Source organism: Rhododendron vialii, chromosome 13a (assembly GCF_030253575.1).
Source record: "Rhododendron vialii isolate Sample 1 chromosome 13a, ASM3025357v1".
NCBI lineage: Eukaryota > Viridiplantae > Streptophyta > Magnoliopsida > Ericales > Ericaceae > Rhododendron > Rhododendron vialii.
Genome location: NC_080569.1, coordinates 2748562 through 2774629, shown reverse-complemented (window position 1 = coordinate 2774629; position 26068 = coordinate 2748562). Strand labels below are relative to the sequence as shown.

At 37.5% G+C, this 26068-nt stretch overlaps 3 protein-coding genes across 3 annotated transcripts; all 3 read right to left on the bottom strand.

The window, feature by feature from the left end:
* Positions 1-1920: 1920 nt before the first annotated feature.
* Positions 1921-8952, bottom strand: LOC131313417 (F-box protein SKIP17-like). Its single transcript, XM_058341708.1, has 13 exons — positions 8429-8952; positions 7616-7791; positions 6390-6584; positions 5929-6039; positions 5253-5338; positions 5045-5166; positions 4310-4374; positions 4134-4206; positions 3979-4041; positions 3722-3786; positions 3316-3390; positions 2962-3220; positions 1921-2336 (listed from the first exon to the last, which is right to left on the bottom strand). Exons 1-12 carry the CDS (start codon positions 8783-8785, stop codon positions 2998-3000), a joined length of 1611 nt encoding a protein of 536 aa, XP_058197691.1. The 5' UTR covers positions 8786-8952; the 3' UTR covers positions 1921-2336; positions 2962-2997.
* A 2016-nt stretch (positions 8953-10968) lies between these two features.
* LOC131314400 (ent-copalyl diphosphate synthase 1-like) lies at positions 10969-19094 on the bottom strand. Its single transcript, XM_058342997.1, has 14 exons — positions 19000-19094; positions 17085-17134; positions 15839-16145; positions 15526-15709; positions 14748-14971; positions 14261-14381; positions 14045-14157; positions 13598-13824; positions 13327-13442; positions 12782-12880; positions 12411-12653; positions 12145-12274; positions 11733-11948; positions 10969-11258 (listed from the first exon to the last, which is right to left on the bottom strand). Exons 1-14 carry the CDS (start codon positions 19091-19093, stop codon positions 11043-11045), a joined length of 2340 nt encoding a protein of 779 aa, XP_058198980.1. The 5' UTR covers position 19094; the 3' UTR covers positions 10969-11042.
* A 1615-nt stretch (positions 19095-20709) lies between these two features.
* On the bottom strand, positions 20710-24971 carry LOC131314403 (ent-copalyl diphosphate synthase, chloroplastic-like). The gene is made up of 9 exons (XM_058342999.1): positions 24852-24971; positions 24666-24778; positions 23355-23581; positions 22876-22991; positions 22644-22742; positions 22299-22553; positions 21989-22109; positions 21618-21833; positions 20710-21040 (listed from the first exon to the last, which is right to left on the bottom strand). Exons 2-9 carry the CDS (start codon positions 24709-24711, stop codon positions 20822-20824), a joined length of 1299 nt encoding a protein of 432 aa, XP_058198982.1. The 5' UTR covers positions 24712-24778; positions 24852-24971; the 3' UTR covers positions 20710-20821.
* Between the last annotated feature and the right edge of the window lie 1097 nt (positions 24972-26068).

Sequence of the window (26068 nt, the reverse complement as noted above, 5' to 3'; positions counted from 1 at the left end):
ACTTGTTGCAGGTCAAGCGGCGGAAGCACGGACCAACGGAGGGAGGAGCCTAACCCATATCGCGGTCAAGGTCCCGACAAATCGAACCCCTACTTGATCGTCGGAGGGTCACTGGGCTTTCCCAGCCCTAGTAACTTGTTGCAGGTCAAGCGACGGAAGCACGGACCAACGGAGGGAGGAGCCTAACCCATATCGCGGTCAAGGTCCCGACAAATCGAATCCCTACAGGGAAGAATTTCACGCGTCATTCATGTATCATGTGACTTAGATTCCTTCCTTTTATTTTATTACAAGACCCACTTATTTAGCAATTGACACTTATTTAGTGACAAGATCTCATCAAGCTAAATAAAAGCAATATTATGGGGATTACCATTCAATGTCATCTGACATGTTATCAATATATTAGTGACATCCTCTATTACAAGACAAATGAAACTCATTCTGTTATGACATTTATGAAACAACAAATGACACTCAAGATGTGGTCATCATTAAGGTTCCATTACGTAAATTCACTTTCATAATTTCCTTCTCTCTCTAAAGCAAACGCTCGTCATTCCCTCTACTTCACCGGTTAGGGTTTGCTGTGCAGCGGATTCCTCCGATATTTTCCTCTGCTAGGGTTCTTTTTCTTTTATTTTCGTTTTCCTTTTGCTTTTAAACCCTGTTTTGAGTTTTTTTTTTCTTTGTGTGTGCGTGCCTCCGTTTGGGGGGGGTTTTAGTATCCCTCGTTTCTGGGACTTTACCCCTTTTCGGCTGTGTCGATCGAGGGTTTCAGGGTTTTTATTTGTGTTCTCTGTTTCTGGTTGTAGCTTGTCTGCCTTCACATTGTGTGGCTACCACTATACCCCAACTGTGTTTGGCGTGCTTTGCAATATGTCATGTTCCAGCCAAGGTGGTGTAGGTTTAGATTCTTTCCTTTGGTTGTTATGAGTTCCTTTTATAGATGTCGAATGTCGTATGACATATCTTGAATAAAAATTTTGTTGAATCAAAAAAAAGAAAAGAAAAGATCGGGTCACCATTTATTTTAGTTTAAGTACAACATACATAAAATGTTTATAGGCACCTTAACAAGCTTGTGAGCGTACACCAGAAGCTGCCTAGGCACCTTAGTTACAACCACGAAATCAAAATTCCTAGTTAACATATCTTTAAAAATATTACTTGACACTAGCCATCTCCATATCCTGTAGCCCGGAGTCCACCACTATCGCTCCAAGTGAAGATCCACCTACTTGATACCTCCCTTAAACTCCCATTAGTCCATCTTTAATATAATGCAAACCTCACTTCCAAAAACCCAATTAAAAAAAGAAAAAAGAAAAAAGAAGAACCAACGTAAACATCATTTCTTGGCTACACCCTCTTGTTGTACTTTAGTTTGTTAAATTTGGAGAAAAAAGTTCGTTGAAAAGGAGACCAACTGGGTGTAAACAATATCGATTTCTTGCAATGCAGTTAATGGAATATTGCACCTTTTTTTAATTATCACAAGAAGCTGTGGCACGCGCAATGCATGGGCAAAACTATGGCGCGTAAGTTACTATATTGATCAGGGACAGATGTAGCCCGGGTTGGTGAATCCGACACCCCTCAGATGTGATCACTACTACTATTCATCAGAAAAACAAAAATGGCTTTGAAAAAACGAAAAGCAGATAATTAGAACATAGATTAAACAAAATGAGGTAACATTGGGGAAGATATACCAACATGAAAAAATTCAGGAAAAAACAGATGAATAACCAATTAGTTTAGTATTTTTACCAGTGAATAATAAATGAGAACCCTTCTTCAGAAGGTTGATTGAGAACTCTTATTTATATTTGATGTAATCCTTCCCAGCGGGTGTGCCACCGCTGCTGGTAGCGAAGAAAGAGAGTATTCAAATTCCATTTTTTGTAGTAATACAGATTTATCCAGGCTTCTCGGAAAATTCGTATAACTAACACATAATATAGTGGCAACAATTATTCGAAAATGTTGCACAAGTTTTTAAGTATAAACGACAACAAACATGGGTGACTGCTTGAGAGGGTGAATGAAAAATAATCCCTCTCATAGGTACTCCGCGTCTCCATCTAGGCTAACGGAGTGAACTACAGGCTCGATATTCATCTCTAAAAACTGAAAAGGGAGGGAAAAATACACTACCAAGTCTCCGCATTTACAAGGTCTGCAAGCAGCAAGCATTTGCCTTAACGGTGGGGATGACCACATGAGAGGATATTCAGACATCCATTGCCTACAACCATTTTATTCACCACACCGTGTTTTTTTTTTTTTTTTTTCCGTCCTGCCAAAGCCCCTTAAAGCATCTTGTTTATCATCTGCCAACAACCACCAGATCATCAATTACAAATATGATGCAGACAAAAATACAGAATGTAGCATCTACTAGGCTGCAAAGTTCCTGGGGAAAAGGAAAAAATGCAATGCAAGAGTAGCCATCTTCACATAATCCCAAAAGCATAATGTTTAATATGTTCTTTTTCTGCCATGCTTTCATATAGTCAGCATAAAGGAAGAACTACGGGAGCTGCAGAGACTAGTTGCTTGAACCGCTAGTCGTTTTCTGAGGTTTGTTAATGCAGCCTTTAGAGGGCACGCCATATGAAATTGCTTTCCCGGAAACTATTTTTAGTGGCGAATTCGTTTCCTAGAATTTTGGCCCACAAAGATCAGAAGAGTAAGTTGCAAATGGAATACAGAAGTTGGGCAAATAATGTCAGACCAACAGAAAGCAAACAAAGAAGCCTATTGCTCAGTGTCGTGTAGAATTCTCAACCCTTGATAAATCATGCCTCAGCCATCATGCAGCGAATTCTCCATATAAAGAGAAAAGTCAGCTTATAAAGCTAAAATAAGTAATAAAGCAGCAAAAGGAAATCCACCACATGCCTGAGGCATATATCACACACACACACACACACACACACAAACAGAGCAACTGACCTTGAAAATCTGGTTCATGCTTACTAGGCGCTTCTTTCAGCCAACCAGAAAGTCCACTTCATCTGAACTCTCCTCATAAATTATGTAGCTGGCTTCTCGGCCATCCTCATTGCCACTACCCTGATCGCTATTGTAGCTACTTTCTGTTGAACTCGTGAACAGTGTCCCACTTCCATCTGATGTATGACTGCTTGGCTGTGAAGGTGAGCTCAAATCACTGTATGCTTCATTGGCAACCATTTGTTCAATATCGATGAAACTGCAAAAGAAGTCGAGAAATTCCACAAAAAGGTTAGAAATATTTCCACGTTCCTTTGACAAAGCAGTTTCATAAAGGTAAATGATCAAACCAACCTTCCTTCATGAGGGAACTCAGCCGCAAGGTAGAAACCAGGCCTTTCTTCCTCCAGTTGCTTTACAGGAATGCCACTGCACCATAAAACCAAAGATTACAAGTTTATTACAACACAAGGAAGTGAAAAGATTGGGGTGAGAGTTGGGGAAGCCCTATAGCTGTGAGGATTCCCAATCCGCGTCTAGGAGTGGGATACGGTGCCCAAAAAAGTCTCCCATGGGTTGGGGCGTTTAGAGATATAAAAGATTTTTGGGTTTGGGGACAGAGGAAGTGAAATCCAGCATTGATCTGCCCCGTTGCCATTTGTGGTTTCCGTTGTATGCAACCAGATCATCTTAACCTTGTTAAAGATTACAAAACATAGTATGACATTCAAAGGAAAAGTAAAAGATATGGAACAACTACCTTGTGCTATAACATCTATGATACCAATCACCTTCAGATGCTAGACCTTCCCTGTTCGATATGTCCTGTTTGGACGGTACAGTGAAATCCAGTGAGGAAAGCTTAGAAACCTTGTTTTTGAAGAAAAAAACATAAAAACCAAAAGCACAAATACAGCAAGAGAGACAGCATGAAACTCAAAGCTCAGGGATCATAACAAGTTCAAGAAAACAAAATCCAAATAAGAATGAATGCAGCTAAAACTTGTTTTCACTCACAAGATGCCTAAGGATCTTGAAATCTCCTGCAATAACTGCAGTACACATCCGTGCAACTTCCACCTGCACGATGACACAATTGCGTGTTTGTGTGTCAGAGAGAGAGAGAGAGAGAGAGAGTCATGCAGAAAGAGAGGGTAGAGATTGTAACCCACTTCTTTGAGATGCATACAGTCTCGTAAAATTAAAACCTCCAGTTGATTTCCGCCGGCATCTCCTCCAAGGTTCCTAAAGGACAGAAGGTGGCATATTTCAAGTAAACTCCTAAAAATTTCAGACAGGTAAACAGGACAAATTGTAAAAGGTCATGTTCACTAGGAAATACGCTTACCTGAGAAAGCCACCAGTGATTGAGTAGGAGGTTGAGAAGTCAAGATATTTCAGTTTATGGAAACCCTGGATTGATACAATCAGGTTTGAATCAGAATGCAATTTCTAAGCCGCTTCCTAGGATTGTAATTCAATCCAATTGATATGGCTAAATCATGTTCAACAAACTAAAAATAAATCTAGATAAAACTCCCCCTCCTTGTTTCACTATCACAGACACCCAAGCCTGCATGGCTGACAGTCTCCTAGTTAGTAACATACAGAAGTCTTTCATAGAGTATAAATTTGGCAAAACTCATGTTATTCATGCAAAATAAATCCACATCTAACAGAAGGCTGACGTGTTATTTGTTTCACAGAACTAGCCTACTGCATTCATTCTTCGCCTTCCTTGATAACGTGTTTTGCTAACATGTACCCCCAGCCAATAAAAATTAATCACCATGAAAATCGATATCGGTCTACTTCCATCACTCAAGACACAGTTCTCCAAAACCTGTGGGTTCTGAGTCAACATCAAAACAGCTCAGACCTTACAGCTCTACACCCTAGAAAGATCACAATACTTGGTTGAGAATGACCTGATACCTATGCCAAGAAATTTCACAAAAATGGCAGTTTTTTAATTTGCAAAGATCAATTAGGACATTATTGCCAAATTTCTGAGTATTTTTTTAAAAAAAAATGGAGAACTAAGTTTTATTGTACACACAATTTTGCATCTCCAGAAACACACCTTGACAAGAACGCGTACTTTGTTGTCATGCAGCTTAAATCCTCTCAGTGCTAAGGAAGTTATATGAGGACAGTTTTTCACTAGGTCATTGCAGGTTGGCCATTTCAAACTATCATCTCTACCTGGAAAATTACCACAGAAAAGTTAAGCAAGAGGTTTTTCAAGAATGACATGAAGTAGCCAATGCCATCGGTAGAAAATGAACAACCTGCTTTCGAAGCTTCAAAATGCAACCGCTCTATCAAGTGACAATATTTGCTCACTGATTCCAATGTCTGCCTCAGTTCAACGTGACTATGAGAAGAAAAACCGTTCTTTTAACAAAATTCATCATGAAATTAACACGGAGAAATACACAGGAAACTATTCAAAATCACAAGGACAAAATCACAAACAAAATCATCATGAAAACACGAGGAAAAAAACATTTCCCCTATTGAAAGGGCACAAAGAGTACTCGTGTCCTTTCATTATAACGTGAAAAGCTACTGATACCAAGTGGAGCATATGCAATTTTGAACTCCTAAAAGATGAAATTGGAATCTTCTATTGAATCCAGCAAGTTTAAAGAAATGCAAAACAGTCTTCATCTGCGGCAATATTTATATCTATGTCACATGTTTGTTCACCGTAGCGGCACCCAACACAAATGCCCCTCCCTGAGGTCCCTCTCACCTCCTCAACACCCACCCTCCCATTCACAAACATTGCAAAGCAGTAAAAGAGTATTTTCTTGTGCAACTTTTCTTTTCTTGCTCCTTTCTTTCCAGGCATGTGTGCAAAAATTAATGGCCAAGAGCCATACGAACTATGTTTAGTTCCATGTGAGAGCGTGGTACGATAAAAACTTAAAGCAAGTAGTAAAAGATTAAAATTTTACTTACAGTCCAACAATCTCTAGATCAAGGAGAGATGGGCAGGCTGACAAAGCTGCACACAGAGCTGCGTTATCCATTCTTTCAATATTGTAGAGGTGCAACCTCCTCAAACGAGCCCTTCCAGTTACCAAATAGAGAAACAAAGTCAATACCACTAAAACCACTCTCTCTAGCTACAAGAGCACCTATTCTGTAGTGGTTCCGGGTTCACAAAAAATGTTTGTGCAAGTGTGACTGCGAGTATACCTAGATAGAAGTAGATATAGGATTGACAAGGTATCCCATACAGCGAGCCTATTGCCCAACCAGGCACGTTATGTAAGCCCAAAAAACACATCATGTTAAGCAAAATGCGACTTCATAGATTGCAGTGTGTTTAAAACTCAGGACTTTTAATAAGGCATGGTCCTACCCCACGTTTTACAACAGTAAACACCAAATATACTGAATTCTCTTTAAAAGCATACCCAGGAGCATCACTGTCCCCACTCAAAGAGCTCAAACAGGACCTTGTGAGACTAGATGACTCCTTTCCCTGTCTTGATCTCTTATCATTCCATGAAAAGCCAGGTGCATCCGCAGAATTTCTGATAGTATAAACTAGCGGTTGAGAGGATCCCGGTGATGCAGTTGGTCCAGGAACTATACCTAGCTTGAGAGACCTGAGTTTAGGAAATTTAAAATAAAGGATATCACCAATAAGTGGAGAAACTGTAAGCGAACTATGAACTGAAGACAAATATGATACATCGTGTGAAGAATATGAAAGACAAGAGGAAAACTAAAAAATAGCTCACCAAAGATAGTGGCACACGTAGACACAAAAAATAAACACGATAATTTCTATAATTAAGATTCCTTGGAGTTTGACCTTTCACCCCCTTCCAGCCACAAATCAGTTCATCTTCACATTTCCCCTTGTGTATCTGTCCACCCTTAGAGCATATGCATCACTAAAACCAAACGGTCATTTAATTGAGTCAATTAGCTTTCATTTCCTTCCCATCCTCAGTAAGATTGTCTCTGAACCAAGCATAAGTTCATCATCTGAGGCCCAAGTAAGCCCGGACCAAGGTCACTCCTACTTCAGTGTTTATTTTTTTGGATCGGCGTCACTCCTACTTAGTTGAAGCCTAGTTGCCGCGGGTACATATAACTTGTCTTACCAGTAAAAGCATAGGAATCCAAGCATCTTTCTGCTTGCTTTAGTAAGGAGATCCAACTGTGAAGGCATGTATGCCAGCTACCTTGTCATACCTTCATCTTGAAAAAATCTCTGCTTTTTATATTTTCATTCATACATATATACACATCTCTGTATAGTTAGATATGTATGTACTCTATATATACATATCCAGACCAAGATAACTTACTAGATCCATGCCTTATCAAATAAGGTGGTTATGTTCTCAATACAAGTAGCCAATAGGTAGGTTTCTCTATTTTGCCAAATGGACAAAACTCGAAGAAAGGATATAATCCAATATCCAATCAAAACTCAAGCCCACCTTGGATGGTCTAGTTCTACTTCTACTTTTTAACTCGTCAATATCAATTCCAAACAATTTCAAGCAAATCTTAATGATAAAAAAAATACAATCGCTTATGACACAGGCAACTACAATGAAGCTTAAAAAGAAAGAGAATAGCATAGAAACATGCCAGGAGACGTAAGTTAAAAAAAAACCCTTACTGAAGAACTTTTCCAGCTCGTTGAATAAACGTAGACACAACCACATTATTGACCCTTGGGACTTCTGCCGTCAAGTCAATGTTGGCATAGCACAAAGGATCCATCGTACACTTACGGAACAATGTGCACGTAGCTGCAGCGTAGCATACGCTCTGCGTATCAAGTACGGAAAAAACCTGCACAGCACATACAAGTAATATGAGCATGCATGGTTAAGCCACCGTAAAATTAAACATCTTCATTCTAATTGCCATCTTCATCATTCACCCAAAAAAAAAAAAAAAAGTTGACAAATTCATAAAATCCATAATTGTAAACTTCCATTAATTACGTCCAAAATCAAAACCTTGCAGACAAATTATACAACCCTGAAAATATCAACAACAAATAACAGTAATCCTCGAGCTCAGCCATTAAGTTGACAAGGGAATGCAATAGATATAACACTACTGGTCGGGCACACTTGGAATATATGGGGCGTTGGACTCCAATGATTCTACTGCTTTGCCCTCACAGTTAATTCATGTTACAGTAAAAGCAGTTGCAGAATTTTATTTGTTAGGACAACGTTGGATATTACTTTTGTGGCTCACACCACTTGGTATTTTCCCTTTCTATATCTATATTAGAATAGATGTTTTCACGGCCCGTCATAAGTTAATCAACAATGCAGCGCACAAATTGAAAATTATAACGAATCCATAACGCAACCCATTACAGTGAAATTTCCCAATCCTGAATTAACTCAAAACACCACATCTAACGCGCAAATCTTTCCAATTACAACAACAAAAAAAAACAATCCACACGTACTTTGGTAGTGAGATCAGGAGGCAGGGCCCAAACGACGGCGTTGTGCATAGTGGCGCGCTTTCTGGCAGATCTCTTACCGGCTTCGAGGAGCACAGATCCCAACCTCATCGCCCGCTCGATCATATCGTTCTGGTCCGAATCACAAGGCCTGGACTCGAGCAGGCGGTCAAAGGAGAGGTCTAGGGAGAGCGTCGACGTCGAATCGGATAGACCTAGGAACGATTCCAGTAGCCGGTCCATTGGATCCGGTCTGGAAATCGAAACCCTATGGCTCGCGGTTAAGACGAGGGGATCGGACGGTAGTGAGCAGCAGGGGCGTTTGGCCGTGGATGGGCAGCCGAGGAGGAGGGTATCCATATCGGGTGGAGGACAGACAGAGAGAGAGAGAGGGAGGGTGTGTTCTGAGACAGTTCAGTAAAGAGTAAAGTCCAGATTGCGAGGGTACGGACGGAGGGGTATCGAGTGACACGTGGCGGGGAGATGACGTACTACAGTGTGAGCTGATGAGGCGCGTGTATGTTGGTCGCCGGCTGTGACCGCGAGTGAAGGAAAGGAGAGAGCAGCGAGAAATGTTCAGCCAACCGTTTAACCAGTTGATCGGTGGATTTGCTCCCAGATTAAAGTTCGATGTTAGGAGTCAGGACGTTGAAAAGTACGGAGTAATTTTTTTTGAATTCATTAGTACCGGCGTGGTCCATCACTTGCCTGTCACTCGACTACACAAGAGTTAGATCTCGTTCCTCTAAACTTAAACTATAAGTTGTAGATTACGATTTTTTTTCCTTTTGTCCTCCTTCAATTTATTTATTTATTTTTTTGCGTTTGTTAATTTTAAACCAAACAGAGTATATATTATTGATTCGTTTTTATGGGAGGGATTGAAAAAGTAAAAACAATTGACTTTTGCTCAATTTTTTTTGTGAAATATATACTCCATCCGTCCGGATTTAATAGTTTTTTTTAGAGTTCATGTCATTTTTCAATCGATTATATTTTTCAATTTATAATGTTTTACGTGATTTCGAAAATATTGTATTATAGAACTAATCGAGATCTATCAAACAAGATTCATATTCGATATGAAATTCATTACGAATTCAAAGATATAATCTATTTTTTACCGGTTAGAATAGAACTAGGGACAATTAAATCCGAACAGGTGGAGTACCTTTTTTTGGGATATATTCAAAAATACTTGTATAAAAGTCTTAACTTTTTACTTTTTCGATCCTCTCGTCAAAACGAACCAATAATACATAAAAATTTGACGCAAAACCAATGAACGTAAAAAAAAAAAAAAAACGAATAGAGACAAAATAAAAAAGTTATAGCCACGACTTTTAGTTTAGTAAAAAAAACACCTCCTTTCAACGATGTGAGTGTAAGCTGAATCAAAGGAAGAGGTTTTTTCTTCACTGGTGGAAATACGAAGAATTCTTCGTGGAAAACTGACAAAACCAGCTGTTAGGGAAAACGATGTGGAGTATTCCACACTAAAATGGGAACGGTCCATCAACACTCTCAGTGCGAATCTTCGAACGCACGACCAAGATGCACGATAAAACGGAAAAGGAAAAAGGCGAATGAGGCCAAACGGCGCCGTTCCCATGTAAGTTTACCGTCTCTTCCGCCACCCGTCTGCAACCGAAAATACGCGTAATTTTTTATGAATTCGTGTAAAATATCAGCTCCAACGAAAACCGGTAAGTATTTTTTCTGAATTCCTAAGGGCGAAACTGAGTAGTTACGAATCCAGAAAAAATACTTACCGATATTCGATTTTTTATCTCATAAAAAAATATTTTAAAATTTATGGTATTTTTCTGTATTTTTATGAGATCCGGAGTGAACTCCACACACGTGTGGTGGACATGTGCAATGAGCTTAGACTTTCTGATATCGATAATGATGGTTAATGGCGAATCGTTGAAGATATATCTTGTTTCAAATTGGATAAAAAAAAAAGAAAGAACAGACTGTACTATGAAATGGCAACAAAGTACCTCATATGAAACTTCTTATTTTTCTAAGGTGAGGCAACGTGTCTCAGCCCAGTTTACGTGTACCTCAAATTTATGCCTACGGTCTCTCCTATAGTCATTTCACACTTTTACACCATTCACGTGTGAGTGAAGTCAATGAAGTGGCCCCAAAAAAATTTTGATCTAAAACTTTCTGATTCGATTCCTATGATTCGTGGTTTAGTTTTTAATTTACATGATCTGTGAGGAATGGGACCGGACATCTCTAGCTTATATGAAAAAAATTAGCACCAATTCGGACCAAAAATTGAAAAAGTATAGAATCTCAACCAAAAGAAAGATAGTAAAATTGTTTCTGTTGATTTTTTTTTTTTTTTTTTTTGTCTTTAGTAAACTTTTTAAGTTTTTGCTCACTAGTTTTTACTTTTTAAATTCCTTTCGCCAAAATGAACGAGAAAAATTAATGGAAATCTAACAAAATTTTAAAGAAGACAAATAGAAAATGATGGGAATCTAAGAAAATTTAAAGAAGACAAATATAATGACAATTAGATTAGCTTAGGATAAAAACACCCATTAATTAGAATTCGCAATACGTCTCTTGAGATATTGATACTTTTTTCATACAAATATCACACTATTCTTTCAAGTAGTACTTTGGCAATGTGAAAATCAATAGTTGCAGGAACAAAATAGGCAGCATAATAGTAAGACTTTGCAACTGCAAGAAAAGTTTGCTTGATATCAGAGTCGATGTCATCTGATGAAGCACAAACTACTAACTGCACTAGTTCTTGCATGTCTGATTCGATACGGAGGGTTGTGTTGCACTTGTCCTTGCCCTGAATCTGCTCACGTTACAAAAGTAGAGTAATCACAACTAAATAAGCGAAGCTAATATACGCAACCAAAGATAAAATAAGTATTATATTTCGGCGATTTTATATGTGCCTAGTTTTCTTTGTGTAGTCTTAATTAGAACTTTTTAACTTAATTTTCTATTGCGGTTCAAAAAAAAAAAAATCAGAATATATAGAATTAAACTTTATTTTGATATTTTGATTTGGTTTTAGAATTTTGAGCTTACATATAAACAGAGGATTGTAATCATCCAAGACAGTGTATTTGATGCTCTCAATCATGTATCCATGTGAATGAACAAGTTATTGAATAAAATTTTTCTCCGATGTTCATCGAGAATCAAGAAGCTTCGCTTCTCGTGTGCATGATTTAACTTGTTTTTGTTAAGCCATACATGATATGTACGTATAACGATACAGAGAACTAACGAGTCCATTCATTTGATTACTTGGTTATTTTACCTTGTTGCGTGATGGTTGCCGGTGTTGAAACTGCAGGAGTTGGCAACAAACTCCATTGGCAATGTCGTTGAGATGCTTGTACCGAGGATGGGAGAGTTGTGGAAGTTTCTCAGGCGCCCCAAAATTGGCACACAAATTTATTGTACGGACTAAAAGTTCTGCTTGTCCCTCTCGCATGTCACCATCTTCTTGCCACGTCATTATCCACGTCTCCCACTTCACCCACAAGACAACATAGAAAAAAAGAGAGAGCATGTTATCGATGATATGGCATGAAATCTTGTGCCCTAGTTGTTTTCATGTTGGTTCTATACCTTTATTTTGGTGAAAAATACTACAAAAGAGGAGCATGGGACGAGATTGAAGACATGATCGATCCATGTTCAAGAACAAGTACTATATAGTAACTTACAGTTTGATGTAAGTGGTGGTGGAATATTTCCCTATCCTGTACCACATGCGCATCGGACAAGAGTCGATTGAGGGTTCCAAGCAATACCGCGACAAGTCCCTGTCCCTGTCCCCTCGTTATTTTTCCATCCCTACAAAGTATGGAGTAAATATTATACTACCATCGTTCATGTAACCTCTTGTTATCTTGAATGGTTCACCATGTTCAACTCAAGTGGTACATATTGTGAAAAAGGCTGCTAGCAATTCAATGGATTGTGTACTTACCACCTACTAGTCACGTAGTCACTACGACGCTTTCTAAATTCACAAAGGAACGCACTCCTCTCCCAAGTTCCTTCGTTTTCAAAAGAAGATACAACCGCTTCCATCAATATTCTGGTTTGAGCCCATGCAAGTCGCTCTTTTGCCCTTTCTGGTTCATAGATACTTGCTGTAGCCAAATAATATCCGAAGAGCATGTCTTTTTTGCTCATTCCAAACTGTTCAAGGTTGCATTCTGTGTACCATCTATATAGAAAGTAATTGGTAACTTTTTTTTTTGATTGGCAAAAGTAATTGGTAACTTAAATCTCAACTTAAGAAAATTTACAACAATGGAGCAAACTTTTGAATGCAAGCTAGGTATAATATCATACTTGTGAATGGTGTTCCATTCTCTCAAATGCAATCCTTGGCAGTTCTTGTAGTCTAATTTGGCAAGCTCCAAGTAGTTGTTACTACTAACATTAAGCAGCCTGGGGCGGCGAATGATACAAAAAATCGAATTCAGAATCACTGCAAAATGGTTAATACTATAAACTGCATTTAGCAATTCAAACTAGCCCCCAGAGTGATATATAGTTGCGATTTTTAGGTTGACAACGAACAAACTATTCTGGCAGCGATTATTTCTTAGGCTTTCGGTGATATTTGTTTTCTGTACAAACAACTAAACATACTATTTGGAGAATGTGGAAACAAAACATAATTCAATCATGACAATTCAGAGCATGATTTCAAATTTCATGCCCTCTTTTGGGCTAGTAATTCGTTAATTGGCACTATGTTTTGTTCCGATTTAATTGTTCTTCTTGTTAGTGGACGACGGTTTTGGCCTTCAAGAGTTTGTTATTGAAAAAAGGAAAAGAAAAAATCTCTGCTACGTATCAAGCGTCAAGTGAACAAAAATAACAAAAGTTACCTGTACAAGGTCTTGCCAATCCAGACATCAGCTGCACCACCATATTGGTCCAAGTAGAACCTCGTCTCCACCCGAGGTAGGCTGGCATACCATGGCACGTCCAGAGCATATCCCACCTGATATAAGATCAAGAAATTTTTGTACACATTTCCTTTTCCCTTAACTAGCGTTGAAAATCACATTGGTGTTTCTTTAGGCCTTGTGTATCGAACGGGTACAACACTAGTAGTTGATAAACAGAGTACTGTAAGTATCAAAATCACATTCGTACCTCACCGGGTAAGTCCTTGGCTATTACCCATTTATCTAGGAGCTTGTTGCTGGCTTGTTTCTCTCTCAAGAACTTGGATGTGAATTTCTTGGCATCTTCGAGGATATTTTCTTCTGGAAATAGAATCTGAGAAGCCCTATACAGGTTATACATTGGAGTTACTCCCTCAGTTGACTGCCCAGCAAGGCAGAAGAACTCCCCATCCTTCTCAAAATGCTGAAACACATCTGCTGATCGAGAAAAGAAAGAGAGATGCAAATCCAATAGTTATAACTTAAGTACTCCTCTCTGGTTTGAGTTCTCTACAAATTCCCTTATTTTGGATCTTCTGTTGTAACTAGTTAACCTTCCTTTTCTAGAGAAACTTGAAAAGTTAATTAAAGATTTTTTTTAAAAAAAATTGAGAAAAAAGGACTTTTGAGAAACCAAACCAAGCACTAAACTTACCAGCAGAAACTTGGTAGCCGTGTAGTCGTAAAAGCCTAAAACCCATGGCTGTGTCGTCTATGTCATGAATGGTAGAATTGCTTGCTGAAAAAACTCCTTGCTCAGTCCAATATCTGAATTTTAACTTAGTTATGGAAAAAATCATTGCACTAAAGATCCTTTGTAATTTAACTATATATATATATATATATATATATTAGTTGATTTTAAATATACCTGTAGACGTAATCCAAACATTCTGTAACCTCTGACTGGAAATACCGGGAAATTCCAAGGCGTCGGAGCCTATCAACAGCCCAAAGGAGCTCAAGTATGTCCACGGGGTAAACATTGGGAACTGAATATTAAAAAAAAACAGGCTAGATAACTATAGAGCTGTAAAATCTAAAATTAAAGCAAGTTTATTACACAATACTTGTCAACATTTTGGACAACATGTCACGTGCATGTTAAACACCCACATAAAAGGACATAAAAAGCAATGTGTGCTCCTTGTGTACCAGATTCGCTGGTATGGGGTGTGTGTGTGTTGTGTTGTGAAGGTGGTGGTCCTGGGTTGATCATTCGATCATGTTTTTTTTTTTTCCGGTAAAGATCATTCGATCATGTTGTTAATTAGCAATGTCGATTCAAGTTAATCGAGCTCGATCGGGTGAGCCCACATCGCCTGTAGTACTGCAAAGTGTTATAAGCACTTAATTACCTCCCCCGTCGACGAATGTTTCAACGGTTGTGCTAAGATATCTCAAGCATTTTTCATCTTTAGTCTGCATTAATGCAAACGCGGTGGAAGAAGGAGAAGTGCAGAATGATCCATCTGGAAACTGAAACTTAAGTAGCTTTTCCCAATCCAGGTCTTGGTCTTGCATTCCTTCCAGGCTATAGAGCAGTGATGTGGGCACCCTGTGCATTATGCCCTTTGGTATCCTATATATATATATATATATATTGCACAAACCAAATAATCACATATTACTTGTGTGTATTCCAAAACAGGATCACCAAAATGGTCAAAATTACTGTAATAGACATTCCATATACTCTCTTCTTACAAGTATCCAAATCTTCATCATTAAAAACACCACCAACCCCGCTGTCTTTGCAACGGCTCTGCCTGGTATAATGTAATTTGAATTGGTTGCCTTGTATAATTAGGTTCAATTTTTCTTCCTGTTTTTGAACTAAATGGGAATGAGGAGAGAGAGGGGTGGAGGAGCATGTCTGTAAGTAAAGAACAATAAGCATGTCTTAATGGTCTTTTAGCTAAGGGTTCTAATCGGCTTATGTTTATAGATGAGGGGGTCTCTGTTTGTCCCCTTTTAAGATCAAGCGAGGGATTGAGCCAGAAAAAAGTCAATGGATGATGAGGTCTCCGTGAAATTCTTTGCGAATAGATTGATACGCTTGCAATTGGGCTTTCGAAAACTGCCAACAATATATGTCTAGGGAAGAATTAATTACTTCTATCGAAAACTACGTACCTTGCGAGCTTCAGATTTCTCCTGGCATAGATCTCCTGTAATACTACATGATCAACTGGGACTTTGATATCTAACTTGCGACCGATTTCTATAAGCGAAGGGAATGCTACTTCAAAGCCACTCAGCATGTTCTCCTCATTCTCATCTTCAAGCTTGTGTATGTTTTCTTTGACGAATTCCATTCCTTTTTTCGACCGAAAACATACACACCAGTTAGTCACAAATTTGATAAACAGTTCATGAATTGAACGCGTGCAGTATAGGGAAAAAGGTCACATAGGATATAGTATTTTAGCACTGTTGAATTACTTACCTTTTTTGGTTTTGTCCGGATGAATGTTCCATGATTTTAGTGCAATTACACAAGCTAAAGTGCTGATTAATCGATCACTGGCTTTGAATATCAAAGCGTCACCCCATGAACCATCGGGGAGCTGATTATTAGAAATCCATTCAAGGCATTTGGGGAACTGAGGACCACCATTTCCGTGGAGATCTTCAACTAGAGCTACCCATGCGGTATCATAAGCTGATATGCTCACACGACCTCCATCGTTCATAGACCCCAACATCGATTGTATAGAATTCACATGTTCCTTTATTTTGCCCATTGAATTCACCTTTGGAATCACATCAAGTACTGTAAGTACCGTATTTTAATACCGTAATACATATATCCAGAGCGGACTCTCATATTTGTGGAGTCTAAAGCGAACTTTCTAATTGGCCCTTCAAATCTCTATATGGTTTGCGTAGTTGAAAATAGTTAGAAATAAAAAAGGCTTCATAAAGAAGTCAATATATACATGCACCAATTAAAGATCATAAATAGCCAAAATTAAGTACCATTAACAATTCCGAATACTATAATCTAAATATAACTCATCTCGCATTTTTAGCTGCAAATGTGCTACTTAAAATTGTAAAATCAAGTTTTGCCACCACAACACTTTCAATAGACAACATAGCCAATTTATATTCAATCTACACTGTCAGAAAATCAAAAGACATGCTTATTTATCGATTTTTTTGGTTCCTAGAACTCTGCGGATATACTACTCTCTACAGATCCTAAAAATGAACGGTTCAAATTACAACAAAAAAAGGTCTGGTGAAGCCTAAGTGCGATGGTGAAAATGGTGGGGTTTCACTAGTGATGAAAAGAATTTACACTCATAATTATCTCATGTTTGGGTCTTTCCACTCGGGTCTACTTTTAATTGGGCCTTAAAATTTTTTTAACTTAACTTTTATGTAGGCCTCAGTTATAACTTACTGTAACTTTTTTAAGTAGGCCTCAGTTATATGTGAGCCTATAAAATTCAGGGCCCCAAAGTCAAACTCTGCATATATTGTCATCACAAAAAAATTAAGGAAAAATAACAGTGCATGACGTATTTTAATAATTAATACCCGCTAAGAATATGTTAAAAATATTTGTTAATACTAAAAATATCCTTAGCGAATATTAATTATCAAAACACGTCATTAGCCGTCATTTTTTCAAAAATTAAGGGGAAAAAAAGAGAGGAGAGGGGGGGGTGGTGTGTTGAAACTACCTCAAGAGCTTTTTCTCCTTCTATGTCATGTCTGAAGACATCTCCGTACTCTGCACATGCGTGAATATCGTAGAATGCATAAAAAACACTTATTATTGATCACAAGAGAAACTTTAGCAGAGTAGATCGTATCAATTGTCACCTTTACCTTATCTCTCTTCTGAAAAGAATGAAAAATTAGTAAAATAAATAAGTTCACGTGCCTTCTTTACAATCTGATGTATATTTAATGTAATAGGGTCGAAGGCAGTATGGGTCAAATGAGGCCGGGCCACTTTACCCCCACTCAATTTTCCATTATCCCTAATAACAATTGCTAATGGATTGTAAAATAATTACTAAATTTGACCCCATTGACATTTTTATAAGAGGAGTGCTAGAGACAAAGAAAATAGACAAAGAATTGACCCTTAAAGTGTATTTGAACGGCTCAGATTTACTGTGCAGTGCATCTGAATCGTTCAAGTACACTTTAAGGGTCAATTATTTGTCCATTTTTTTTGCACGTAGCATTTCTCTTTTTATAATTCCCGAAACATTTCACCTCATAGGTATAAAATTGCCCCAGATGCTTCATTAATTCAAATAGCAAAAGGTAAAAACACTTCTACTATATATAATCAGATCATGAAGAACTTGTTTTATATTTGAACGGGAATCAATTGATAATTGATGAATGATAGATTTACCCAAAAAAATTGATGAATGATATGTTACATTGATGGATATTTACAAGGATAGTTTGAGAATTGCCAGTTTTAGATTGTTGACTTTCCAAGAGGAACAAACATTGTGCAACATTTCAAAATAAAATATATTAATTAATGGCCTATTAACAATCAGGAACGGAGGAAGTAATATTTTGTATAATTAGAAGCAAAGTTGGATGATTTGTAAACGTCCTTCCCGATATCGGATTTAGGTGATTTTTTATAGGAACCCTAAACAAAGTATTTTAAACAACATAAGCGGCTCCGATCATCTTTGTGGGACCCAAGATTGGCACAAAAGTGATCTGTGCACGGCTTCTGTACAGCCTTTACTGTACGTGTATCTTTACCATTCTTAAATCGGGGGAGGGACTTAGGGGTTTGTTCCCTCCTAATGTTTCAGGTTCAAAACCTATCAGATGCTATCAATTTTTTTTGGGCCTGTCAATATAGAGCATTTTCTCCGGCTTTAAAGGGGGGCCCCGCTCGTGGACGATAGATTTATGGTCTCACGGGATTAGCCGAAGTATACGTAAGGCTTAGCAAAAAAAAAATTATCCGTAAGCTGGCCCGAACACATGTATAAAAAAACCAACTTCTTTTATCTCAAATACTTGGCTCACGCATCCGGATTTCGCCCCTAAAATTCAATATTGCCCATGCGCTCTCTCATCTCACTCTTAATTAGTTTATTGGCTTTTAGCTTCTTCGTTTTTCAATTTTTCCTAGTTTCTTCTGGCTACTGGTTTCTTTTTCAAATTAAAGTTGGTAAAAATACTTGAGTTTGAGGGAGATGTTAAAATAATATTAGGGACTATTATGTTAGCATGTTTTCTGTAGGTTTTATTATTGTGTTTTCTATTTAGACTAGGCCCTATTATTCATGTTTCCTAGTTAGTCTATATTTCCTTAATTATTATGCATATTTTTCTAATTAAGTTGCTTATGTTTCTTAATCACCAAATCTTGTATATAATAACCTATATAAAAGCATGTTATCGCTTTAGACACATAAACGACAACAAGTTTCTTGTCAATTGGAGTACTTTTCTAACAACATATAGATGACTGTAAATGATTTTCCAAGAAAGTTCATTTCCAAGGCTTGCTTTTGCATAACCAAACACCGGAAGTGATCGTAAAATAGATCAAACCAACGGAGCTTAAAAGCACAAAATTAATGTAGGGAGGAAAAAAGAATGTACCCGAGAAATTAGTATTTAAGGGTTGTTGTGCCGCAGTCAATGACGATCGCAACTGGAGGATGAGGTTGAAGGATTGATCAGTAGAAGAAGACATGTTGTTTTGTGTTTTTTAGTTGTTTTTGGTCTGAGAGAGTAAGCTATATATAGTGAGCCAAGGAAGGTGGGAGGACTTTAGAGAGACAGAAAAGGGGAAAGTTGTTCACGGGAGCCTTAGGCTCTGTTTGGAATTTAGAGAAAGGAAAAGAAAATAAAAGAGAAGGAAAATACTAGGGAAAATTTACTATTCAATGAACTTAAAATCTTTATTTTCTTTACTCTTTTCCTTCTAACCAAACATTAGGAGGGAAATTTTTTTAATTTTCCTTTCTTTTCCTTTCTTTTCCCTAAATTCCAAACAAAGCCTAATTAGGTGAAATGTCTAACATGAAGTCTTCTTTATTACGGTACTACTTAGTAGTTAATATTATTATTCAACAACTATTTAAAATTATTTTTCTTGCTTTTAATCCTTATGCAAAATCGATAATCAAGCTTTTAAAATCACGTCGTTTATCCTCAAATACAAGTTTTATCCCCATTTATTTTGCAATATTCCATTCAGATGTCGCTTTTAAAATCACGTCATTTATTCTCAAATATAATACAGGTTTTAGCTCCATTTCTTTTACAATACTATCTTCAGATGACATCTTCAAATATAGGTTCCATCTACATTTTTTTTGCAATATTCTCTTCAGATAACAAAGAGAATACTGCAAAAGAAACGAGGAGGAAATCTATATTTGAAAATAAATAACGTGATTTTAAAAATGATTAGTCAAAGTCTTAGACCAATGGCTGATGCGATGAGGTACAACCGTACAAGTCTTCAGATGAAATAATCATGTCTGATGTGATTAGGGACAGCCTATCTGTCAGGCAAGTGCGTTAGACTAATTCTTTGTTTTTTTGGGTCTGTAATATGACACTTTAATTTCTTTCTTGATTAGGGACAGCCTATCGATTACAGAACTCTCGTTACTTTTTGCTAATATATGAATTTTTTTACATACCAAAAAATAAAGAAATCATGGCTGATGTAAACCCCTTTTCTCTATATGTTTTGGAATTAGTTGTTCAGATCATTTTCAAGCGAATAGATTCATGAATCTGTTGGTTATCTATTGGTTAGGTTTAATAATGAGAGTACGCCTTCTCTCTCTTGTTATCCTATATTCGGAACAGGCTCCTCTCCCGTTTCTCTCTCTAGTCCAGTTTGCAATTTTGTCGGTCCATCACGGGCCCACAACAACGATCGAAATCATTCATGTTGTAGAAAAATCATCTTGATCGGAAACCGTTTGAAATTTGATCGTCACGCATTTTGATTGAAGAAACACACCCAAATGGGTTGGAGTGTGGACGATATAGAAAACACACAAATAGAAATTGTATTACACTCATACAGAAAACAGAAGCTGCATTGAGAGGAATTCACTACTCTCTCTCTCTCTCACACACAAGTCCCTCGCTGGGTTTGATCCTCGCTAACGCCTCGTACACTCTCTCTCTCTCTCTCTCTCTCTCTTCCTGTCACATACTTTATTGCAATACGCACAAAATACTAGCATTTATATCTAACTACCTGTGCAACTCCCAGTTCTTAATCCACGCAGCGGTTGCCTTATTATTTTTCGTACACTCTCTCTCTCTCTCTCTCTCTTCCTGTCACATACTTTATTGCAATACGCACAAAATACTAGCATATATATATCTAACTACCTGTGCAACTCCCAGTTCTTAATCCACGCAGCGGTTGCCTTATTATTTTTTCGTACAAGTATCAAATTACTGACTCAAATAGTACTTTGGCAACGTGAAAATCAATAGTTGCTGGAGTAAAATGGGCAGCGTAATAGTAAGACTTCGCTACTGCAAGAAAGGTTTGCTTGATATCAAGGTCGATGTCATCCGAGGAAGCACAAAGTACCAACTGCACTAGTTCTTGCATGTCTGATTCGATCTGGAGGGTTGTATTGAACTCGTCGTTATCATGAATCTGCTCACATAAACAGAACAAAGTAATAACAATCCAACGAAGTTAACAAACAATTGCTGATGCATGCACCCGGCCAACTATTTGAGAAATTTTATGTTTTCACTAGTTAGTTTAGTATTAATTGCCTGGCTAGTTATCTTTGTACAAGTCTTAGGATATTTAGAAATTCAAGTAACTTTCGTATTTTGTTGTGATTTTATTGTTTGGTTCTAGAATTTTGAGCTTTAATATAAACAGATCGAACATTGTAATGGTAGGAGACGGCGTATTTTGATGAATTCTTTTGATATTTTGAGGAACCAATAGATCATTTGGTGCCTCTAATTTGAACGTATACGCAATGACTGATGAACGTATACGCAATGACCAATGAAGTCTGTTACAAATTCTAGTTTCGTTTCTTGTTTATACGCAATGACTGATGAATGGATAAAGAAATGATAATCAAGTAGACTATTTGAACGTATGATTTTAACTTGTTTCTGTCGACCACTATATGATGTTAGTATGTTGCACATACGTAGTTGTTGAACTAACTAAAAAGTCCAATATTCGATTATAACTTGATTAATAATTTTACCTTGTTGCGTGATGGTTTTTGGTTCTGAAATTGCAAGAGTTTGTAACAGACTTCATTGGTCACGTCGGAGAGATGCTTGTGCCGAGGGTGGGAGAGTTGTGATAGCTGCTCAGGTGCTCTACAATCGGCGCATAAGTTTATCGTGCGCACTACTAGTTCTGCTTCTCTTCTGCGCATGTCACCTTCATCTTGCCATGTCAGTATCCACATCTCCCACTTTACCCAGCAATAGAAAAGGGAGGGGGGTGAAAGCTATGTTATTTATTATTCAAACTTTGCGCAGATGAGAACCAATTTGATAAGGTAGACAAGAAATGAATGAAAGAGAGAAATTCTGTGTTATGGAGTAGTGCTATCTATAGAAGACTTACAGCCTGATGTAAGTTGTCGCGAATGTCTTCACCGTGGGTTAGTTGTGCATCAACCAAGAGTTGATTTATCGTTCTTAGCAGTATCGGGACAAATCTTTGTCCCAGTATTGTTTCCTTGTGCCTGTAAAGTACAAAACTAAAGATTAGCTTATATCCACATGCGCCAATGTTTTTAACATTTCATGTTCTTGAATGACTCAGTACCATGTTCGATCCAATCTACATAGTATCCGTAAGTACGTACCTACTATTACATAGTCTCCTACTACTTTTTAGCAATGCAGAGATGATTTCGTATATACTTAATTACCACATATTATTCGCACGGTCTTCATTACTTCCAATCTTTCTGAATTCACGAAGAAATGCTCTCCTGTGCTCAGCAGAGCTTCCCTCATTTTCAAAATAAGATACAATTGCTTCCATGAAGATCTTCGTTTTAGTCCATGCTAGTCGCTTTTTTGACTTTTCTGGTTCAAATATACTCGCTGTGGCCAAATAATATGCAAAAAGTAAGTTCTTTTTGCACGTTCCAACCTCTCCAAGGTGGCATTCTATGTACCATCTGTAGAAAACATCATTAAAAACTTGGGTCACCAGAATCTTCCACATACGTACGAAACAGAAATTGTGAAAACAAGGGATAATATTATACCGTTGAATGGTGTCCCATTCCAGCAGATGCAGGGCTTGGCAGTTTTTATAATCCAATCTTGCAAGCTCGAGAAGTTTGTTGTTGTTAATGGTATGCATCCTATTGGAAAATGAGAAATCAGCATCGATCAACTCATTCTACAAGCCATTCATGCGTTTCATCGGCCATAATCTAACGTATGTACTATGTACTCCAGTCAGGAAGCGCGACGAAAATCAATAGCAGAAGTTACCTGTACAAGGTCTTGCCAATCCAGACATCATCTGCACCACCATATTGGTCCAAGTAGAACCTTGTCTCAACCCGAGGCAGACTGGCATACCATGGCGTGTCAAGAGCATATCCCACCTATTATTCCATTATAATGTTAGGATTTTGCAGAAGCTAGCAAACCAAAGCCGAAATTCAAAAAACAAAAGTAATTCCTAATCACAACGAACAGAGGAAAATGTAAAAACTCAAGAGGTGCACTCAAGAATTCGCGTGATTAATTAGGCAAATCCTGCATACGTCCACAAGAGATAAAAGCGGTACAAGAAATTATGTTGGATCTCATAACCGAAAACCCTTGAACACGACTCTCTTCACCCAAAGAACAGCTCATTCCCATCATATTGTCTCTTGCTACTAGAAAACAGGTCGTGTATGTATATTAGATAGGATTGGAAACAATCTATTGGCACATCACGAACTGAAAAATCACAGCCATACCTCACCAGGTAAGTCCTTGGCTATTATCCATTTATCTAGGAGCTCGTTGCTGGCTTGTTTCTCTCTCAAGAATTTGAATGAGAATCTTTTGGCATCCTCGAGAATTTTCTCTCCTGGAAATAGAAGTTGACAAGCCCTATTCAGGTTATACATTCCAGTTATTGGCTGAGTTGACTGCCCTGAATAGCAGAAGAATTCCCCATCCTTCTCAAAATGTCGAAACACATCTGCCGAGAAAATGCAAAACCAAATGTACTCATCACTTGGGTCTCTTCGAGTATAAAAAAAAAAAACTTGTGTCTCTAGTTGACACAAGAGAGAAACTTATTCACGGAAGTTTCTTCACAGCTCTGCACAATCTCGCCTGTCCATTCGCGCAATTAATTGAGATTGCTTTTCAATTTTGACCGGCTAAAAATAATTTTCAATCTGGATCATCCAAAAATATTTTAGACACGCACGAATGGGCCTCCGTAAAGAAGTTATTCTGTTGACACAAAGATTTTCATTTGGGAAATTTAACTTTTCAACAACCTAAACCCAACTGTTCATCTCATTGATGCAAAACAAAAAAATGTGTCAGCCAAAATTAATTTAAAATTCAATAGGCATGTGAATAAATTGCATCTCATTCTTTGCAATATGTGGCGCGATTTAGTATAATACATTTTCGTCCATTTTAATGGGAAAAAAAAAATGTTGCTTGTTCACATGCCTACCGATAGCTGATTAAAATTATTTTTGCATACATGATTTTTGCAGATTTTATAAGATAAACAATTTTGATTATGATTGTGGGGGCAAAAAGATACGCAATGAAAACTCAAGGGCACGGAGGTGTTGGGAGGTCAAATAGAGCACCCTCCACATCTATGTTCCTGTGCATCTGCAATCGCAGGATTGCACAAAAGTTTCTTCTCGAGGTACATACACATTTTTGCAGGTATAGAGATGTGGTGGGAGATGTTGGGTATGGAGAAGATCTGAACCCAAAATCTTTTAACTTGTCCCCTTCTCCAATAAAGGAATTTCTTGTTTTTGTTTCGGAGGAAATTTTAGAATATGTCAATTGTTTTACCTTTCTATGTTACTACAAGGAGAAAAACTTACTCATGGAGTTCCGTGAATAAGATTTTACGGAGGTCAATCTCGTGTTATGAATCATTGATTGCCAAAACAGACAGGTGAGATCGTGCGGATTATTTTTTTAACACAAAACTTCAATCATAAAACTTGTTGAGAGCAAAAACTATTTAAAGAATTGAAAAAGGAAAGTTGTACTCTTGGAGAACTCAAAAGCACTAAACTTACCAGCAGAAACGTGGTGGCCGTGTAATCGTAAAAGCCTCAAACCCATGGCTGTATCATCTATGTCGTGAACGTTGGAATTTCTCCCCGCAGAAATTCCTTCCTCAGTCCAATATCTGAATTTCTACTTATAAGTTTACAATAATAAAGTTCGTTTCAACTATATATCTAAGCCAAATTTGATTATACCAGTAGACGTAGTCCATACATTCTTTGATCTCCGTTTGGAAATACCGAGAAATTCCGAGGCGTAAAAGCCGATCAACGGCCCAATTGTGCTCAAATAAATCCACGGGGTAAGCATTGGGGACTAGAAAGACAGACTAGACATTAGTAGAGTAAAATTTACACATTCCTACGAAAGACGCATCGATGTGAGGCAGCAACGCTTCAGCCCTTTTGCAACTCCCCTCCTACGTGCGGTACAATGGTTGTGTGAATCCTATTTTTGGGATTTTACAAAAATGATTTGAGCAGTCCAATAATTTTAAAATAATTAATAAATGGAGTGATCTCGTAAAAAATCAGCTCAATCGGATACTTGTAATTAGTTAATTCAATCTTTCAATTGTTCATTCAAAACTCAGGACCTATATACTGAATGAAGTAGAAAAAAAGTTATACAATTATATGAGCCATATATAGTACTCTTGATCTGAACCACAAATATTGCAGGACTTATTTAGAAAAGCACTCAATAACAAAATCATCTTGATCAGATATCAATATGTACTATAACGGGAAGATTATGAACTGTTTTAATGCATGGCGATGTCTGATAAAATTAATTTGTTTACTGAGTTCTCTTTTCAATAAGCCCTATAATATTTATGGTTCAAATCAATGGTTTTTGGGCACATAATTGTATCTTTGTTTTGCATTGGATTAAACAAAAAAGTATCCGATTGAGCAAATTTTTTAACAAGATCATTCTAAATATTATTATTTTAAAATTATTGAACAATTCAAATCCTTCATGTGGGACCCAAAAATAGGGCCCACACAACCATTGAATCGTAGGAGCGGAGGAGCAAAAGTGCTGAAGCGTTGATGCCTCCCTTGGCCCCAAAAACGTCGCGTTTTGGGGCGCTGGAAGCTGCATCGAGGAATAGCTCACTAATCCCTTGGTAGAAATTGTAAGACAGATCATCAATGAAAAACATTGCATTGATCAAATATGAGTTTACATACAGTTAGTAACAGGGGCGGGTGCAGGAGTTTAGGTCAGTGGTGACAAAAATGTATAACCAAATATTTCGCATACGAAACACTATATACGATAACGATATTTATTTTGGATAAATCTTATCGGGCATAGCTTATAATATTTTATTGAGCTATATGATCTACTTACTTACAAATTTTAGTAAATTTTCATTTAATCTGGTTATTTCAAATGATCTAGT

Coding starts and splice junctions, on each gene's coding strand:
- LOC131313417 (XM_058341708.1), bottom strand. CDS start 8,785: ATGGATACCCTCCTCCTCGGCTGCCCATCCACGGCCAAACGCCCCTGC. Junction 4,375..5,044: donor AAGTACGCGTTCTTGTCAAG/GTGTGTTTCTGG, acceptor GTATCAATCCAG/GGTTTCCATAAACTGAAATA. Junction 3,787..3,978: donor TCAAGATCCTTAGGCATCTT/GTGAGTGAAAAC, acceptor CCGTCCAAACAG/GACATATCGAACAGGGAAGG.
- LOC131314400 (XM_058342997.1), bottom strand. CDS start 19,093: ATGTCTTCTTCTACTGATCAATCCTTCAACCTCATCCTCCAGTTGCGA. Junction 14,158..14,260: donor TGTTTGGATTACGTCTACAG/GTATATTTAAAA, acceptor GTTAAAATTCAG/ATATTGGACTGAGCAAGGAG. Junction 12,654..12,781: donor GAATGGAACACCATTCACAA/GTATGATATTAT, acceptor CTTTCTATATAG/ATGGTACACAGAATGCAACC.
- LOC131314403 (XM_058342999.1), bottom strand. CDS start 24,711: ATGGGTTTGAGGCTTTTACGATTACACGGCCACCACGTTTCTGCTG. Junction 22,743..22,875: donor ATTGGCAAGACCTTGTACAG/GTAACTTCTGCT, acceptor ATTTTCCAATAG/GATGCATACCATTAACAACA. Junction 21,834..21,988: donor GCGACAACTTACATCAGGCT/GTAAGTCTTCTA, acceptor TGCTGGGTAAAG/TGGGAGATGTGGATACTGAC.